At 47.5% G+C, this 20,023-nt stretch overlaps 1 protein-coding gene across 2 annotated transcripts in view; it reads right to left on the reverse strand.

Annotated features, from left to right (window-relative positions):
* DYNC2H1 (dynein cytoplasmic 2 heavy chain 1) overlaps positions 1 to 20,023 on the reverse strand; it is a 1,541,159-nt gene that overhangs the window by 1,149,601 nt on the left and 371,535 nt on the right. For both annotated transcript variants that reach the window (XM_069202358.1, XM_069202357.1), the window contains exons 31-32: positions 13,675 to 13,825; positions 761 to 966 (exon numbers count right to left, since the gene is read on the reverse strand). In XM_069202358.1, the coding sequence (XP_069058459.1) occupies positions 761 to 966; positions 13,675 to 13,825 (357 nt within the window). The remainder of the gene's footprint in view (positions 1 to 760; positions 967 to 13,674; positions 13,826 to 20,023) is intronic.

Below are 20,023 nucleotides of genomic sequence, written 5' to 3' on the forward strand. Positions count from 1 at the left end.
ATAATGAGGGCCTATGTGATGATTCGATGTATTGTCCATAATCATTTGTGTTTGATTGTTTTCTGTGGACTAAATAAATAAAGATGTTAAAAAATACTGCAAATTTGTGGCACAAGTTTAAAAGAGAGCACTTCTGATACATGAAGTGTGAAAAAGAACCAAATGATAGCAAACCTTTCAATATTTGATGATAGCCCAATACCACCCACAAGAAGACACCAATTAATATCCGACAAAGCTAATAGTGTAATAGTACATTGTAAGCACAGCCGGACTAGCCGTAGCAGGCATTCGGCGTTTCCCTGAGAGGCTGGGGGCCAGTTTTGCAGCAGGGGATGGTCTGACAAAATTGCCAGAGCTCCTTTGGGTTCCCAGTCTAGCCCAGATTGTAAGGAAAGGGACAAAATGTTTGTGGGCTGCATCTATTTAAACCTGACCTGTATTTCCCTCCAGAAGGGTTACTGTAAAACTTGTAATGTACTTTTTCTTTTCTTCATATTTATATACGTTTAAATATATATTTGCATCATTGTTATATACGCTTACGCGTGTTGCACATATTATTTATGAATCTCTTTTTGGTCATTGTTATTAGTACTGTCATGTGATTTTTATCTACTTTTTTCTGTACTTTAAGTATTCTTAGTGTGCTTTTATACAGCACTCAGCTCGGCAAAGAAGAAACTGCATAATCACATACAAGAGACTATCATTTACCATTCTTGAAAAACAGAAGTATGCAAGCATTCAAGTGAAATACCTGATACTCGTAAGTATAAAGGAGCTCAGCATCCACCATCTGAATGTAACATTTTCCATCGTCTTTCATATAGAAGCGGAGTTGTTTCTTCCAAGCCCAGTCTTCAGTCGTATGAATTTGTGCTTGATTTAGTTGCTTCACAATATCAATATTATGAATAATGTCAAGAATAAGTGCTTTGAGTTTAAGTTCCAGCACTCCAGCATCTGCATAATTAAAATGATCACAGTGAAGTCTATTGCAATTCAATCATATTGTAATTCAGTCATCTGTAGTACATACGTCCAGGTAGGTTTACAGACATTTTAAGTGTGCTATATTTATAGTAAGAAACACACAAAATGGCATGCTGCACCACTGGTCTAAAACACAAGCCTGTTTTATCTTAACACTCTTTTGAACACTCGCCACAGGCAGCAGGGAAAGTATGTCTTCTGTAAAAGAAAATAGAGAGTCAAACAATGTGGTTAACACTCTAACCCCCGACCCCCACTTCAAACATGAAATGAAGAGATGTTTTGTAAAAGAAGGGATGTTTTGCACTATCAATATGTATGTTTTGAAGTTTTCCAATACAACTGGTTTTCTTGATTTCCAGGCAAGATCTTCCTGGAAAGGCGCAGCAGCTGTGTTATTTTAGAGAAGTCTAAGAATAAAGTCTGCGACTAGGTGACAGGAAAAGCAAAACTACTGATGTTGAAGACATATGTTCTTTTTTAGAATACTTACTTGCACCTTCCACAGAGCAACCATGTGCTGGACAATGCCTATCAGCAGGAGCGCAGAGCTCACCAGTTCTCTTCCATATCTGTCAGGGTTACCCGGTTCCAATGCAGGTATTTCAGAATGAAATTGTACCAGGGGAAGCAATCATGTTTCCTACCTAGGTGATGTGAGAGAGGGAGCTTGCCACTGTTGTTAGGTGAATTTCTTCAAAAGAGGCTGAGACTCACATGCAACATGCCGACCAAGAACTACTTCTGCTTTTAAAAAAAAGGGCATATTGCATGATCTATTCAGAAAATGAGAGATGTCTAGTGAAGAATGGAGTCTTTGGTTTTGACAACTGGCACTAACTGGGAAGATAAAGACATTAGAATCTGTGTCCTGCATCAGTAGCCAAACAGTCAAAAAATGGCACTCGCTCAGGACTCATCTGAGAAAATAGCTACTGTAGGAAAGTGCCCCTTGTGGCTTGGTCACCCCCACCTATTGCGTGGCATCTAATGCTAACTTGACTGAGTGCGTGCTGGGATCCTGCTAACCAGGCTCCTGCACATGTGTTCTTTCCCTAAGCTGTGCCATTGCTTCCACATCTGGTACACCTCTGGCACACAGCTAAGTCTGTTGTAAAAGGTACCAGTGGTACCAAGGGCCTGGTGGCCAGAAAGGGTCTCTAAGGGCTACAGCATGTATTTTGTCACCCTAAGGGACCTCTTACCAAACACATGCACACTGCCACTGCAGATTGTGTGTGTTGGTGTAGAGAAAAAGGTAATGTCTGTATGGCACCCCTCCATGGGTGCCATACCTACAAAACACTGTCTGTGGCATAGTAAATTTACCCCTCTAGCAGGCCTTACAGCCCTTAGGCAGGGTGCACTATACCATAGGTGAGGGCATGGCTGCATGAGCAATGTGACCCTACAGTGTCTAAGCCCATTCTTAGACATTGTAAGTGCAGTGAAGCCATATTGAGTACATGGGCAGTGAGTTTGTCACTACGAACTCCACAGTTCCAAGTTAGCTTTACTGAATGCTAAGACTTTGGTATCAAACTTCTCAGCTCAATAAACCCACACTGATGCCAATGTTGGATTTATTGAAAAATGCTGACAGAGGGCATTTTCAAGATGCCCCCTGAAATTTGACCAACTCTCTAATGTTTGGATGACTGGTCTCTGCAAGCCTGCCACCACCAGACAAGTTTCTGACCCCATGAGGTGAGAGCTTTTGTGCTCTCAGGAGTCAGGGACAAAGCCTGCTCTGGGTGGGGTGCTTTACACCTCCACCTCGCAGGAATAGCATCACTTGGCAGAGAGCCTCAAAGGCTCCTTCCCTTTGTTATACTGACCCAGAGCATTCCAACCAGTGGTGGTGCTCACTCCCCAGACCAAACCCCACTTTTCGGGGGTAGGTCTGGCGTGAAAATTAGTCAACAATAGAAGGAGTGTCCACCCCAGCTGAGACCTTCCCTAGGGCGCGCAGTGTTGAGGTGAATCCCTCTCTTCAGAATCCTCCATCTTAGCTTTGGATGATGATAGCTAATAGGGTTAGGAATGTGCCACCCTCCCCAAAGGGAGCGGGCACCAGAAGGGTGTAGTCACCCTCAGGGTCAGTAGCCACTGGCTACTGCTCTCTGACCTCTGTAACACCCCTAATTTTAGTATATAAGGGCAGCCCTAAACCTTGCTCTTCAGATTCCTGGCAACCTAAAGAAGAAGGACTGAAGATCCACACAAGCAGTGAAGACTCCAGGCGACAAATGACTTGGCCCCAGCCCTACCTGCCTGTGTGCAGCTTCAAGAATCCTACTACAAAAGACAACTCATCATGCAGGCACAGTGACCTCTCCAAACCCTCAGAGGACTGACTTCATTCCCTAAAGACCAAGAACTCCCGAGGACAGCTGCCCTGTCCACAAAGAAACCTCCAACAAGGACTCCAGTGCCCTCTGGAACCGCAAGTCCTACCGACTCTGCACACAACGCCCAAAACCCAAGTCCAGGTGGCCCACTGGTCTAGAGAAGGTTCCCTGGCAATTACAACCTTGAATCCACCGTGGGTTGACCTCTCCTTGCCAACACGATGACGCCTGCAGCCGTAATCCAGAGGACCCCCCTGACTGCAACTGGCTCTGGTGAAGATTTCCAGACGTCAAAAGGTACCCCTTCACCCACAGCCCTCTGACCTTGGAGAACCCAGCCGATAGTCCAACCCCCTGGCCTTGGAGAACCCAGCCGATAGTCCACTGACATCCAGTGGCATCTCAACTTATGTGCCTAGCCATTGGTTCACTTCATCCAACTCCCTGGGCCAAACCTGCAGCCTCTTTCTTTTGTGAAACCGGAGATCCTCATTGAATTGCACTGGGACTGGGCGTCCGACACTCCCTGCACCCTGCCTCCCCGTGCCTCTGAGAGGGTATGTTTGGTGCTGACCGGTGGCACTGATCTAAACCCCCAGGACCTGTGCTCTGAAGCCACGGGTACTTACCTGCAAATCGTTTCTTTCTAAATGCTCCCTTTTCTCTATTGGTTTCCATTGGGTGCACAACACTACCTTTGAGCTCTGCACCCGGCCAGCCCTGAGTTACTGGTGGTGCATTCTTGGGGTCCCCTTGAACCTTGCCCTGTGGACACCTAAACCCCCAAAGACTGGGACAGTAAGTTGAGTACTTATCTGTAATCTGTGCTTGTGCTTTTTCTCCCCTAGGACTGCATTGCCTTCAATGATTTTTGCACTACTTTTGTTGTTGAAAATGTATTGCTTAACTAAACATATATTCACTGTCGATTTACAACCCAGATGCATTTGATACTTGAAAGTGATACATTGTTGAAACTGTATCTACCTGCAACAAAGATCCTTTTGGTTATAGAATAAAAGTAACAAAGCATATACAGTTTTTTACATCATCATTGGACTGGAGTTAGTCATTCAGTGTGTGCCTCATTTCTTGACTGTGTGTGTACAACAAATGCTTAGCACTACCCTCTGATAAGCCTAATTGCTTGCCCACACTACCACAAAAGAAAGCATTAGTATTATCTACTTTGGCCTCTGTAAAACCTCTGGGGATCCACTGGACTACGTGCACACTATACCTTACTTTGGTACAGTGTATACAGAGCCAGCTTCCTACAGCTGCAAAGTAAAAACTGAACAAATTTAACTCTAGGATGAGAGATCCTCAGTGTTCGTCCTGGTTTCTCTCTTTTTGCCTTCACAGTCAGACCAAAAGGAACGTGTAGACATGCATCAAAAGTAGAAACATGTACGACTCCCCCGAGGTTATGGTCTCTTTACAGTGCGATTCCTAGGGATTTTGGCTTGTGCCCTTATGCTAATTAGCATTTCCTGTGCTGATACCCACAGCCTCTACACCTAACTTAGACGCCTATGTTTATGTTACCCAAGAAGAGCCTTTTTTGAGAATGCGTTCATATGCATTTGAAGTAAGAGCGTAGTATCTTGAGAACATTATTCTACATCTCGTGCAATAGTGGTGGAAGGACACTAGTTATGGATTAATGTTGAGAAACAGCTCTAGGGTCCTGTACCTATTGTTTTTAACGGTTACACCCTGGGGAAGGTTCATGCAGTATCCCACCAAAATGCGCATCGGCGCAGAACACTGGACTGCAAGTCACAATTTTGATAATCTTTCAGGATATTGTACAGTGGTTATTGACTTTACCACAGAAGAATTTATGTAAATAGATTTTTGGCTTGGACGGTGCCTAATGTTGATTTGACAACAATATGTATTATTAACTGATTGAGATTTCTATGTTATATCATGTTATTGAAATCTAATCTATGTGTTTCAGTAACTGTGTAGACAGTTCTTTGTTAAGTGTATTAGAACATTATTTTTTATTTTTTGGTTGAATTATTTTGATTGTGAATGATGAAATGAATGTTGACTGTATTATTGAGTTAGGTTGTGTGAGATACCCAAGGTAGATGAGTGGTGAACAAAGAGTTGTATTATATTTCAGTCAATTATATTGTTCTTTTGTATATTGTGCATTTTTACAATATTATGAGACACATAACAAAATATATATGATGCAATAAAAATGATGTTTTTATATATTTCTGTGGCTCCACTTTCTATATAAAGTTGTGTAATTTATGAGTTATACTCAAATAAAAGCATTTTTTGAGGGGACGCAGTAGTTTTTGTGCGTGTTGTTGACTCCCCCGAGGTTGCTTGAAGGATGGCTGAATGCAGTCTTAAAGGAGTCATTTAAGTCTATATTCTTAGCAATATCAGTTTATTCTGTCGGCCAGATACAGAGAGCTTTTAGGGGTACAGCACTGACACCCATAGAAAGTACCTTTGAGAACAGAATGGCCCTGAAGTGAAATCCATTAAAGTACTCCAGGATCCAAGTAATGCATCCCATTTCCTCAGACCTGATATTAGATAAGCCACAGCACATAACATATTTTTGGTCTTAGAAAAGGAGAGGAGTAGGATGAGCTGACAATTATGGATTTCCAGAGTCAGCTCTCAAGGCCTGTGGACTGATGGCATACATGATCAATCGGGTAAGGAATTGATTTATCTGCTTTAAACAATGAATTTGATTTAACCATCGCATGACTGTGGCTCTGAATTAGATTTCGGCAGGCAGTTTTCTCCCTCACAACGGTTACAGATGGCCAAAAAATATATCCCATAGGATATCTAAATCAGGACCTATGTTTGGACAGTAGCAGGCCTGGTCCCTGGGTTCAGGAGAAACCCCACTTATATAGCAGTTGCTGAAAAACACTTAAAACCCCAGCAAGAGATGGTGCCCGAAACCACATACCTGAACAGGAACTGTACCATAGTAGAGTTCCACATTAGAAAATACTTGGACAACCAGAACCTAATAAATTCATGTGTACGATTGAGCCTCAATGTTCTCTAGGAGAAAAACTGGATTCCTGAGACAACTAGCAAACCAATCGAGACAAACTAGTTTCACCATGTAACAAGCACTGGCAGAGCCAATAGGACTTAGCTATGGGACCGGCTTTGTTGAACAAGTTATTTACCTTCGGTAATTCATTATCTGGTACAGACAATATCTAGCTGCAGATTCCTTACTTTTGAATTTCCCATGCGTCAGACTGGATCCGGAAACTTTTGGGTGAGCAGTACACCTGCGCACCATCGGGTGGCTCCGTTTTGTTTTGCGTGGCAGCATTACTGAATGTCAAAGATAATGCATTACTGAAGGTAAGAAGGAACTTTCTCATCTGATAGAGACTTCTAGCTGCAGATTCCTTACCTTTTAATAGATACCCAAGCCATATGATCCTAGCGGAGGGGTGCAGACAAACTTAACTAGACTAAGAAGTCCTGCAGGGCCGAATGGGCGAAATGTTTGTCTCTGTGGGCCTGACTGTCCAGACAGTAATGTTTGGCAAACGTGTGCAGGGATGCCCACGTTGATGCCTTACAGATGTTCAGGACTGGGACTCCACGACTCAACACCGAGGTTGCAGCTTTTCATCTGGTGGAATGGGCTTCTAAGCCCTTGGGAGGCTGTTTTTGTCCAGGGTGTAGCAGACCTTGATACAGAGAACCACCCAGCACGAAATGGTTTGTTTTTTAACCATTTTACCTTTTTTTTTTAGCTTCCACGTACCCCACAAAGAGTTGCTCATACACCTGGAACTCTTGTGCGGTTAAGGTAGAACGACAATGCTCTTTTTGGGTCCAGACGATGGAAACGCTCTTCTTTAGAGGGATGTGGAGGAGCATAAACAGTGGGCAGTGTTACAGATTGTCCAAAATGCATAGGGAATCACCACTTTTGGGAAGAAAGAGGCCTAGTGCGAAGGACCAGCTTGTCCAGGTATGCAGTCAGATAGGGAGTCTCAGATGATAAAGCCTGCAGCTCACTCACCCTCCAAACAGATGTTAATGCCTCTAATGCAGCTGGCTTGATGGTAAGCAGCTGGCGTGGACAATTGTGCAGCAGTTCAAAAGGAGCACACATGCGGTAAGGGTAAGTGAGAACCAAATTCAGGTCTCACTGAGGCATAAAAAAGGGCGAAGGAGGAAACATATCTATAAGCTCTTTGAGAAACCTATGTACAATAGGTAACTTAAAGAGGGTTGGTCAGGCAGCTGCAGACAGAGCAGAGAGAGAACCCCTAAGAGTGCCCAGAGCCCTGCTGAGCAAGGGCAAGACTGAAGAGAATATCAGAAAGAGCGGCAGAAAGAAGGTTGGTAGACTTTTCTGTACAATATGATACACATTTTTGCCAATGGCAGGTGTATATTGTTTTGGTGGAGGGCCGCATGGCCACCAAGATAACTTTACAAACTTTAGGAGGAACGTCAAAAGCTATCAACTATTGCCATTCAATCTCCACGCAAGGAGGCGGACAGTAGACAGGTTTGGGTGGAGGACCCTCCCTTGCTGCGACAGAAGATCCTGCCGAAGGAGCAGCCTGATCGGGGATCAATGCTCATTTTCAGAAGCTCGGGATACCAGACTCTCTGTGCTCAGTCCGGAGCAACAAGGATGACTTGGGCCCAGTTGTTCCTGATCTTCTTGAGAACTCTGGGCACAAGTGGTATGGACAGAAAGGAGTACAGGAGGCCTGAAATCCACTTGAGACGTAAAGCATCTCCGAGCGATAGTCGCCTTGGAAACTCCAAAGAGCAATACTGCAGACATTGAACATTCTCTTCGGAGGTGAACAGGTCTAACCAATGCTCTCCCCACTGCTGAAAGAGTCCCTGTGCCACCTCCGAGTTGAGACACCATTCGTGATCTGCTATGCATTGACGGCTGAGTTTTTCTGCCCTGAAATTCAGAGAACCTGCCGGGAACTAAACCAACAGGGTTATGCCCTGCTGTTGTAGCCATATCATGCAGGGCCTCTTGGCCCAGCATGATCACCATGCTCACAATGCTTGATGCAGTATCACATGGTGGTGGTGTTGTCCGTGAACCCCTGCACCAACTTTCCCTTGACAGAGGTAAGAAACGCCTTCAATGCCAACCAATTGCCCGGAGCTCCAGTAGGTTGATGTGGAGTCCAGAATCCGCCGGAGACCAGAGTCCTCTGATCTCCACCTCTCCCAGAATGCCAGCGCACCCCAGGAGTGACGCATCTGTCACTACTGTCAGATCTGGTTGGGGAATGGAGAGGAGTCGGTCTTTGACCCAATCGCGATTTGTGAGCCATCACTGCAGTTCTTTTGCAGTTCCCTCCGAGATCTGGGCCATATCGGAGAGATTTTCCTGATGCTGCACCCACTGGCCAATTGCAGAAACCGCATATGCCATCTGGCATGATTCAGCAACAGGATGCAGGAGGCACTGAGGCCCAGCAGCCTCACAGTCATTCTCACCGAAATCGAGACAGAGGCTGAAACATTGCTATCATTGCATGAATATACTGGACTCACTGCTTGGGAGGATAAGCCCAAAACTGCATTGTGCCTAGAACAACTCCAATGACAAGGAGCATCTGAGAAGGAGTCAAGTGTGACTTCAGCACGTTGATAGTGAGCCCCAGAAAATGCAGGAGGTCTGCTGTAGTCATTAGGTAAGAGACAACAGTCTGGGGCGAGTCCGCCTTCATCAGCAAGTCGTTGAAGTAGGGGAAGACAAACTCCTAACTTGTGCAGATGAGCTGCCACCACCACCTTCACCTTAGTAAACACCTGAGGTGTGCTGGTAAGGCCAAAGCAAAGAACAGTTAACTGAAAGAGTTTGTGGCCTACCTTGACCCACAGATAAAGCCTGTGGGCAGGCAAGATGGGAAAGTGAACATACGCATCCTGCAAGTCCAAAGCTACCAGCCAGTCTCCTTGGTCTAGGGCAGACAACACCTGAACTAAGTGAGCATCTCAAATTTTTCCTTTTTGAGGAAGAGATTGATGGTCCAAAGGTCTAGAATAGGACAAAGACATTTGTTCTTTTTGCGTATCAGAAAACAGCGGCAATAACAACCACTACCTACTTCTGATGGTGGGATCCCATCTACAGCCACCTTGGCCACGAGAGCTGTAACTTACTGTAGGAAGCTGGCTCTCTATAAAGTGCACTAAAATAAAGTACACTGTGCAGAGTCCAATGGATCCCCAATTGGTTTTGCAGAGGCACATGTAGATAGGACTAATGTCCTATTTTGTGTTAGTGTGGGCAAACAGTTAGGCTTACCAGAGGGTAATGCTAAGCATTTATTGTACTCACAGAGGTAATAAATGAGACACAAACTCAAAGAATAAATCTGAGATCAATTTAGAAAAATAACTTTTTTTTTTATATATTTCAAACCCAAGAACTTTGTAATCAGGTAATTAGACTTTTAAGCATAAACACTTTGCAGTTTCAGAAAAAGAACACTTTTCAGAGCTCTCTCATTGTTATCCGATGGAGGAAAACTATGTTCAGCAAACACAGGGTTAACAACGACTTACGAGGTCGAGCTCAAGTAGCAAAAGTAAGTACTGTGCACTGATCAGAACTACACCAACAGATCACACCGAGCAGCACTGGGGCGGCCGGGTGCCCACTAGTTCTCTTTGGGAGTTGGACCACGTGACAAACAGGCTTCAGGCTCTGGCTAGGAAGCCAGTCAGGAACAACAAGCAGGTAGGTAGTGGACTTGGGGTGCTCAGGGACGTAAGTGCACCTTTGGTCCTCTTCTCCTGTACCCTTGGGCGATGGATGCAGTATTGTCTTTAGGCATCAGGTCTTCTTGTCCGGGAGGACTCGCGGTCAGGGGGTCCTGCGTATTGAGGCTACAGGCGTCATCGGGGAGTCCAGCAGGGGTAGACCCACGGTGGACTTGAGTTCAGGGGAGGCAAGGGACATTGTGGGCACCAGTGATCCACCTCAGATGGAGTCAGGGGCAACAGGTGCAGTAGTTACTGGAGGTGTCTGGATTTCCTCTCACCACAAGGCTGCGAGAGAGGGGGCCTGGGTGCAGGGGCTGCAGGCATGTCAGGTGAGTCCAAGATGGGTTAGACAACACTGGATTCAGTCTCTGGGCACCTGCAGAACTGCGTTGGCACTGTTGATTGGCTTCATCTCGGTCGTGGACGTCGGCTGCAGTGGTCACTTCAGGCGTTTGGGTTCCGGCAGCTGTACAGTCTTTTCCTTGGAGTTTCTTGCTACAGAGCAAGTCCACTGCTCACAGGAGACTTGGGTCTATTGAAAGCTGGAGGAGTTGGCTTCTTGAGCAGAGTCCTTTGAGGTTAGCAGGCAGTCCGGAGTGATTAGCTGCTTCTTCTTTTCCTCTTCTGCGAGTGCAACTCTTATTTGTCTTTGTCTTCTTAGGTCATCAGTACCCGAGTTCCAGGGTTCAGGGGTGCCACTAAAATTCTCAATTTAGGGGCATTATCGGGATTGCCAGGTGGTAGCCAATGGGATACCCACCTTTAGGGTGACTAAACACTTCTTATGACCACTTCCATTGGGAAGTGGGCATAACCCTAACCCTAATAACAAGATGGAGGCATTTAAAAAGTAATGTCCACTTCAGCTCGTCCACCTTAGGAGTGGGACTGGCATAAAGTGGGCACACCTCCTAATCCTAATCTGTCTAATTTTCCCACCTATGCTGCCGCCAAATGTCGTGTCAGGACAGGGGGGTTGGTCATCTCTGCAGTTTGGAGAGATCTGGGTTGCATTACAAAGGCGGCAAGGCCTTTGAAGCTTCCAGCCCTGGAATGTCCATCCTGCCTGGTTGAGGTGGTAACACCTCCGCCCAGAGCAGACTTTTGTCTCAGGCCCGCGAGAGCACTGGCTCTCACCTTGGGGGGCCAGAAACAAGTCTGTGGTGGCAGAACTGGTCATGACCAGTCAGTCAGCACACTAGTAGCTGATAGGTTTTCATGGGGCATCTGTAAGATGCCCTCTATGTGCATTCATTAATAAATCCAACACTGGGGTCAGTGGGGGTTTATCATTCTGAGATGTTTGATATCAAACATCTCAGAATTCAGAGAAGCCAGCATGTAGCTGGAGAACTCGTTATCACCAGTGTCCAGCACATGTATTTCAAATGGCTCCCCTTTTCAATACTATGTCTCAGAATTGATAGAAACATAGCAGGGGCATATCTGCTCACGTATATATGCCCTCACATGTGCCTTGATGGATCCTACCTTAGAGGATGACTGACACCTGGCACATGCAGTGATAGGGGACCTGGCACACAGGGGTGTGTGACAGGTCTTGTTTTCAATTTAGCCTGCAGTAACACACGCACTCTGCCAGGGCAGTATTGTGTGGGTTTGTTGAGGGGGGCCCTATGGGTGGTACAGTTGGTGCTGCAGCCAGCAGGGACCTTCCTTAGTACCCTAGGTACCGAGGATACCATTTACTAGGGACTTACAGTGGTAGCTAAAGAGTTTACCAATTGTGCAAGACAACTGCGCACTTTTGGGGAATGAGATCTGAAACTGGGGACCTGGTTAGCAGGGACCCAGTGCACTAACAGTCGAAGCCACATCAGAAGCCAGGCAAAAAGTGGGGGCTAACTATGCCAAAAAGGGTGCTTTTCTACACTTACTCTCGGAGCAGAGAAAGGTGATCCTCCGCTAGCCAGGAAAAGGCTTAGTCAACCTGAAAGGCATAAGGGTTGGACCATAGTCATGTTCCCTATCTGGAACTACTGGAATCTATTGATCAGGAACGTGGTGAAACAATCCAACTCGTAAAGTGCCACTAGGGTCCACAGGATTCACAGAAAGATATAGCGGCAATTAATATCAAAAGTCACCGAGATTTAAAGGGTCAATAAACAGATCATATCCAGCACTAGTCTCAGCTGAATAGCACAAAATACTGTGGCGTCATCTATGCTGCAGCCTTTGAGACCCCTGAGTAACAGACTTCCGACAATACCCCAACACTCTTCATTGGGTTTAATTTAGGTTTCAATCCAGAATTCTATCCATGTTGTATTTTACTTTTTAAAGGGCTCATTATGTGCCGAAATAGCAACGTGGACAGGTTGCAAATTCGTTAATATTAGTGAATGCCGTCTTTTAAAAGAAATAGCAAACCTTTTTCAATTAAAATTAATTTTAAAATCGCTTTTATCTCTTTTTTAAGGAGTCTGGGATTCCTCACATGGACAGAACAATTCAGTGTATAGGACTATAACTGTATATCTTATGTTTAAGAATGATTGGATAACCCCATCTATTTGCCTTACCTCCCATGCCCCTGCTTTCATGTTGATTGGGGACCCGGTGAGAAGAAAATCTGAAAAACTTTAACAAGAACTGTAGCCTAAATAGCATACCCAGGGAGCATGGCGTTCTCCCTCCAGCCACGGTGACATCAATACGGTGCAGCAGCACTCCTTGGTGACGGCAGAGTTTAGTGGCATTAGGCAAGGAAAATAGCAGAAAAGCAGTCTCCGCTGCCTCCTCCCCCACCCTCGACTTTTGTACTTGCTTCACTTTTATCTTAATTCATAGGACAATGCTAAGGGGCAATGCATAATTACAGAATACGTTTCATCAACAATGTAACCATAATCTAAGGATTTTTTTTTTTTTTAAATGGAGGATTGTTTTTAATGAAGTGAAGTGCTTCTAGGCCCTGGCTTGTTGGGATGCATTTCCACTACAAGGGCTCGGTCGGATGACGATCGCTCATTAATCCACACATGGACAATGGATGCCTTTCTTAGGGGCGTAGCTTCGGGGGGGGGGGGGGGGGGAGGGTGTTTGGGGTGTTACAATCCCCTATTAAGCGTATTTTCTGATAAGTAGTTGGGTACAGGTGCTTTCAGTCGGGTATGGTGAAATGTGTGTTGGGTTTGACCACTAATTTTAACATGCAGGCAGACACAAACACATACGCACTCTCTTTCTTTGTGTTTTGAAAGTCCTCAAAAATATTGGTTATTTAACAAAATATTGTGTTTTCTCTCCTGGCACTCCTACCAATCCGCATTCCTCTTCCTTTCCACCAGCCCCCAGGCCCCTCTCATTGCAGTCTGCTTGTCCTATAATGTATTTAAACATTATATGCCAGCCTGATTGTCAGAAAATGTGAAGCTCGCCCTCCCCAGTCTTACTGACCAACCAACGCCCCTGGCCTTTCTGTCCAGGGTTTGTTTCCTTATTTCAGCGTCCGTACAGTGCATACAGCAAACATGTTTACCACTTTATCGTGATCACACGCACTATGCCAGCCCTTTCATACCTGTATTTCCAGAATCTTCCATACCAGTGTCTATGCTGGTATAATGGTCCCGTTTCTTCACAAGCTCTGCCTCGATTTGTTTAAGTTGTCGATCCCGGATTGCATTTTCAATGTCAGCAGTGAACTGGATCTGCTCTGCCAAGCACAGTATCTAAACCGCACAATGCAAAAAGAGAATTTAAGCACAGTTTAAATCATGGATGGTTATTGATACCAGTTCAATCACCATTATGGCTATATTCTAGTATGTGCACAACACTTTTATATTTGGAATGACAATGCCAAGCAATTGCAACATTACTGACAAAGCCAATACGTCTCAGCTCTAAAAGGCCGAGCTTACTGGTTTTGACAATGCTATATTTTTCCATTGCAAAACACGTGAATACATATTTCATGACGCAAACTTTTTCTGAAAGAAAGCCCATTTCAAGATGGCCCACGATGCGTATGCAACCCCCGACATAGGTGTCTGAGTGCTTTATAGTGACATATATGAGCGTGCTTAGTAACGCATGTGCAAGCGTGCGTCATGAAACATGCATGCACGTGGGTCGAGAAGCACAATTAGATATTATATTTATCGTTCTAATAAGCCAGAAGGGTATTTTAGAAACGTAACTTACAGCTATAAAAAAATGAAAAAAGTGAAAAACTGCATTCTAGAGCAAACAATGATTGTCTGTGACCCGGTAACACTTTATAGCTACAAATACCCCGTAAAATTAATAATGACACATGTTTAAAACTAGGAGTGGGACGGGGATCATCAAGGAGCGGGGAAGTGAAGTAAAAAGGTAGCGTGTTGGGGGAGTACACAGGAACAAGGGATGGAGAGATGTAACCGGTGCACTCCCATGGATCGTTGAGGCTCCAGCTCATCCAATAAAAACAATGTAAAAATGAAATGCTGGCGGGCGGCGTTGGGTAAAAGATATGGAGGAAAGCTAGAGAACACCTGAGCCGCAAACAAATATAAGACAACCAAGGCATCCAATCTTGAGAAAGTGCTGACCCTAGGGCCATTTTACGCATGTGTTCTTGAATTTGAAGCCACAAGACACCAACAACACGTAAAGCAGCCTACAGCCAAGACCGAAAAAAGAATGTAACATTTGTCACCTTTTAGAGAGGTTTTAGAAACGGCCCCAAAATAGCATTCGGTCTCATGTACACGTCATAACCTGGCCATCGCCATCTTAAACCTCTCAAAACTGGCCCGGACAAAAAGCAGGAAGAAGGGCTACAACAGCTCGATTTCTATTGGATTTATGTACACAACTATTTCTAGGCTTCACTCATCATTACTCTGGAACAATTCACGCTATGTTTGATTAAGAAACGAGATAGAAGATCTAAAAAGAAGGCAAAAGTGCTTTACGCACATGTGATTTACAAACGGATGTGTACAGTTGGCTTGTAACTAAAAAGGTTACAGAGGAGTGGCCAAAGACAAAAGCTGCAAAGAAAGGTTGGCAAATGCACTTGTGGCACGCAATCGAGCATCCAGGGTGTACTTAACCTGATCTGGTGTAACTTGTGCAGCAACAAAGATCACTGATGCACGAATAAGTAAATGCAAAAAACGTGTAGGTCAGTTGGCATATCAGTGAAAAGCAAAAAATGTCCGACTAATTCCAAAAGTCGTGAACTTTCTAAAACTACAAAAGCCTGAGTTAAGCTTATATTTTACAGAAATATAGTGTTAATAAAACAGATAAACACGGAAATTCTTGAGCAGTACCCCTGCCAACCAGTATGTGGCACTGTTGGGCTGCACATAGAACAAGTTACTTACCTTTGTAATGCCTTATCTGGCAGAGACTATGGTGGTCATTCTGACCTCGGCGGTAAAAGGCGCCTACCGCCGGTCAGAAATCCTCCATAATCCCGCCGCGGTCGCGGAAACCCACCACGGTCATTCTGACCCGCAGAAGGCAAACCTCCGAAAATCCGACAGCCACAACAGACCGCCAGACCAGCGGTCGGCGGAAAAGTGGAGGTGACAAAACCTCCACCGTCACGCCAACAGAAATACGCCCATGCCATTACGACCCACGAATCCACGCGGCGGTCATTTAAACGCGGTATTCCATTGGCGGGACACACCGCCGCGGTCAGAATACACACAAACGAACAAAACTCAGCCACATTGGACGATTTGAATCCCACACACCTGATACACATACACACACCACTCCCACACACACAATACAATATAAAACACACACCCACATCACCCACAAACCCCTACGCCAAAAAATTCTGAAAGAAGGCCAGAGCGAGACACCACCATCCACAAACTAGCAGCCACAGCCACTCCACACCATCACCCACACACTATCCACACACAAAACAACACACACCACCACACTCAACACACTTAACTACACATACTCCACCCCACACATCATACACACCACCCCATGGCACCCCAAAGACACCCCCGCTTCTCAGACGAAGAACTCAGGGTCATGGTGGAGGAAATCGTTCGGGTAGAGCCCCAGCTGTTCGGCACACAGATACAATACACCAGCATTGCCCGGAGGACGGAGCTATGGCAGAGGATTGTCGACAGGGTCAACGCTGTGGGACAGCACCCCAGAAATAGGGAAGACATCAGGAAGCGATGGAACGACCTACGGGGGAAGGTGCGTTCCATGGTATCCAGGCACAACATCGCCGTGCAGAAGACTGGCGGAGGACCCCCACCTCAACCCCCACAATTTACATCATGGGAGGAGGAAGTCTTGAACATCCTGCATCCTGGCGGCCTCGCAGGAGTCGGCGGAGGAATGGATACTGGTAAGTTGAAGCTTCACTACTGCTTCCCCCCCACCTGCATGCCAAATCATAACCCAACCCTCACCCCATCCTCGAACCCCACCCTCACCCACACCCCCATCCTCACCCCCACCCTCACCCCCACCACCATCCTCACCCCCACCACCATCCTCACCCCCACCCTCACCCCCACCACCATCCTCACCCCCACCACCATCCTCACCCCCACCACCATCCTCACCCCCACCCCCAGCACACCTATTCCCTGCCAATGTCTCACCATCACAACCCACACATCCCAAAATCTAGGCCTGCATGCGTCCACTAAGCATGGACACCCATCACCAAAGCATGCCCAATGCATATACACATCCCCCCCACAAGCCACCCTCACCAAAGCCCCCACACACGAATGCCAGCACTTGGGGACACGGGAACCCACAGATACACCCATATGCCACACATTGAAACTATAACCATACCTCTATACCCCTGCAGGACCCGACCGTCAACACACCGCCGCGGAGGGCCCAGAATTCTCCACACCCCCCACCCAAGAGGCCGTCAGCGATGACAGCAGCTCTGTCGACCTGGACACCGATGACCAGCCCGGACCATCGGGGACCTCTGGACAGTCGGTTCCCCTCACACAGGCCCAGGCCACTACAGACCCCAACCCCTCTGGGAACACCAGCACAGCTCCCACCCAGCGGGCCCATGCCTCTGTCTCCAGGGCGCGTCAATCTGCGGTGTGTCTACCACTACAGGGCACCCAGGATAACCCACCACCCCAACAACAACAGGGACCTGGGGGCAGTGGTAGTGGGCACACCGGCCAGGGGGCAGAGGCCCAGGGAAACAGGGCAACTCGGAGGGCAGCTGTGCGACAGGGGGGGGACGGGCCCAGGGAACCCACTCTCCACGAGGCCCTCACCACCATCATGGGAGCATACAACCGCTCCCAGGAGACGATGGCGACGGTACTGGCCCGGTTCCAGGAGATCCAGGTACTGCAGGAGGAACACTATCGGGGGTACAGGGAGGACATCAGAGCCCTCACCTCCACCCTGGTTACCATGGTAGGGCTGCTGCAGGACCTCGTCAACACCAGGACGGACACTCAACAACACCCAAGGGCCCCTGCCACTAGCCTGGACCAAGAACAGCCAACCACCTCCGCCGGCGCTAGTGGACAGGAGGCCCCCGCACAGCAGCAGCCCACCAGACCCCCCACCTCCTGCAGGAGAAGAACCACCCCGCAAGAGGGCCCTGAGATCTCGCAAGAAGACAGAGTAGGATGTCAAGACCCCCGCCAGCAATGGATACCACCTGATGTCATCCCACTGTCCCACATTGTCACCCTGTCCATCCTTGAACTGCCCATGCTCCATCTCTCCTCAGGCCTCTGGACAATGCACCTGTGTGACTGTTACTCTGGACTCTGCCATGGACATTCCTTCACCATAGCCCCCACCCACTTGAAACCACCCATCCCATTTTGAGCACTTCAATAAACACCTATTTTGCACAAAACTATCTGGAGTCTGGCTGTGATTTCAATAAATTGTAATTGACATGACAGTGCAAATATGTCCTTGTACATGGTGAAGTCAACAAACAGCTGCCACAAAGCTGTAGTCCATGGGGAAACGAAGCACAGGACTCGTAGTGGGGACCCCAGATCTGAAATAGGGAGGGAAAAGCCACAACTCAGTCATCATACACTGGGGCAAATAGACAGGCAGCAGAGATGCAGGAGAGTAGTTCACATTTACTAAATTATCTTTGAATTGTTACCTGTGTCCTATTGGAAGTACTGTTCAATGATTCTGTCCCTGTTGTCTGTTTCAGCCCCGTCGTCTTCCTCCTCGTCACTCTCCTCAGGTTCCACCGCTGCCACAACACCACCGTCTCGACCATCCTCCTGCAGGAAAGGCACCTGGCGGCGCAAAGCCAGGTTGTGAAGCATGCAGCAGGCCACGATGATGTGACACACCTTCTTAGGTGAGTACATTAGGGATCCACCTGTCATATGCAGGCACCGAAACCTGGCCTTTAGGAGGCCAAAGGTGCGTTCGATCACCCTCCTAGTACGCCCATGGGCCTCATTGTACCGTTCCTCTGCCCTGGTCCGGGGATTCCTTACTGGGGTCAGTAGCCACGACAGGTTGGGGTACCCAGAGTCCCCCACTAGCCATACACGGTGTGTCTCTAGCTGTTCCATCACGTAAGGGATGCTGCTATTCCTCAGGATGTAGGCGTCATGCACTGACCCAGGGAATTTGGCATTTACATGCGAGATGTACTGGTCAGCCAAACACACCACCTGGATGTTCATTGAATGGTAACTTTTTCTGTTCCTGTACACCTGCTCCCTGTCTCTTGGGGGAACCAAAGCCACATGGGTCCCATCAATGGCACCAATGACGTTGGGAATATGTCCAAGGGCATAGAAATCACCCTTCACTGTAGCCAATTCGCCCACCTCAGGGAAAATGATGTAGCTCCTCACGTATTTCATCAGGGCAGACAACACTCTGGATAACACCTTCGAAAACATGGGCTGAGACATCCCAGAAGCAATTCCCACTGTTGTCTGAAATGAACCACTTGCCAAGAAATGGAGTACTGACATGACCTGCACCAGAGGGGGAATCCCTGTGGGTTGGCGGATGGGGGACATCAGGTCGGGCTCCAGCTGGGCACACAGTTCATGTATAGTGGCACGGTTAAGACGGTAGGTCAGGATAATGTGGCGTTCTTCCATTGTCGACAGGTCCACCAGCGGTCGGTACACGGGAGGATTCATCCGTCTCCTCGCCAAACCCAGCGGATGGTGCCTAGGAAGGACAACATGGAGCACACAGTCAAGCAACCCACAGGTACGTACTCACAGCTAGCACAGTAAACGATTCTCTATGCAGTGAATGGCGTGTCTGAGTGGCTATACAAGGCCTAGGCCTGTGTGACGCAGTTGAAATTGAGCCATGTGGGCCCTGGAAATGGCGGCTGCCTGACCTGTGAAGTGTGACAATGGGATGTGAGGTCAATGCGCTGGCGGGGCACCGCGGCGGGCGAAGACCGCGGCGCGAAGCCGCATTGGTTAACATTGAAGCCTATGGGTTTCAGGAGCCAATGGCGAAGGGCGCCGGCGGTGGCGGGACGCCCCGCCGCGGTACGCACCGCCGCGGACGTGACCGCCATTTTCTATCTACTTATCCACTTGCGACTTGAACTTTCACAGGAGAGGACCTATACTGCAAGTGTTGCTGTGACCTCGGTCTGGAAGGGACAATGGCTGCTGCGACTGGGGAAAGGGCCCCTGCCTTCACTGGAGAGGAGTTGGAGAAACTTGTGGATGGGGTCCTCCCCCAGTATGCGCTACTCTACGGTCCTCCAGACCAACAAGTGAGTTTAATTCAATCTGGGTTTGGGGCCACTGGCTGGCTTGGGGGCCTGGCGGGGGGCCTGGCGGGGATGGGGGGCATGTTGGGCCTGGCGGGGGGCATGGCGGGGGGCCTGGCGGGGATGGGGGGGCATGTTGGGGCTGGCGGGGGGCCTGGCG

This window comes from Pleurodeles waltl, chromosome 8 (assembly GCF_031143425.1).
Source record: "Pleurodeles waltl isolate 20211129_DDA chromosome 8, aPleWal1.hap1.20221129, whole genome shotgun sequence".
Taxonomy (NCBI): Eukaryota; Metazoa; Chordata; class Amphibia; order Caudata; family Salamandridae; genus Pleurodeles; species Pleurodeles waltl.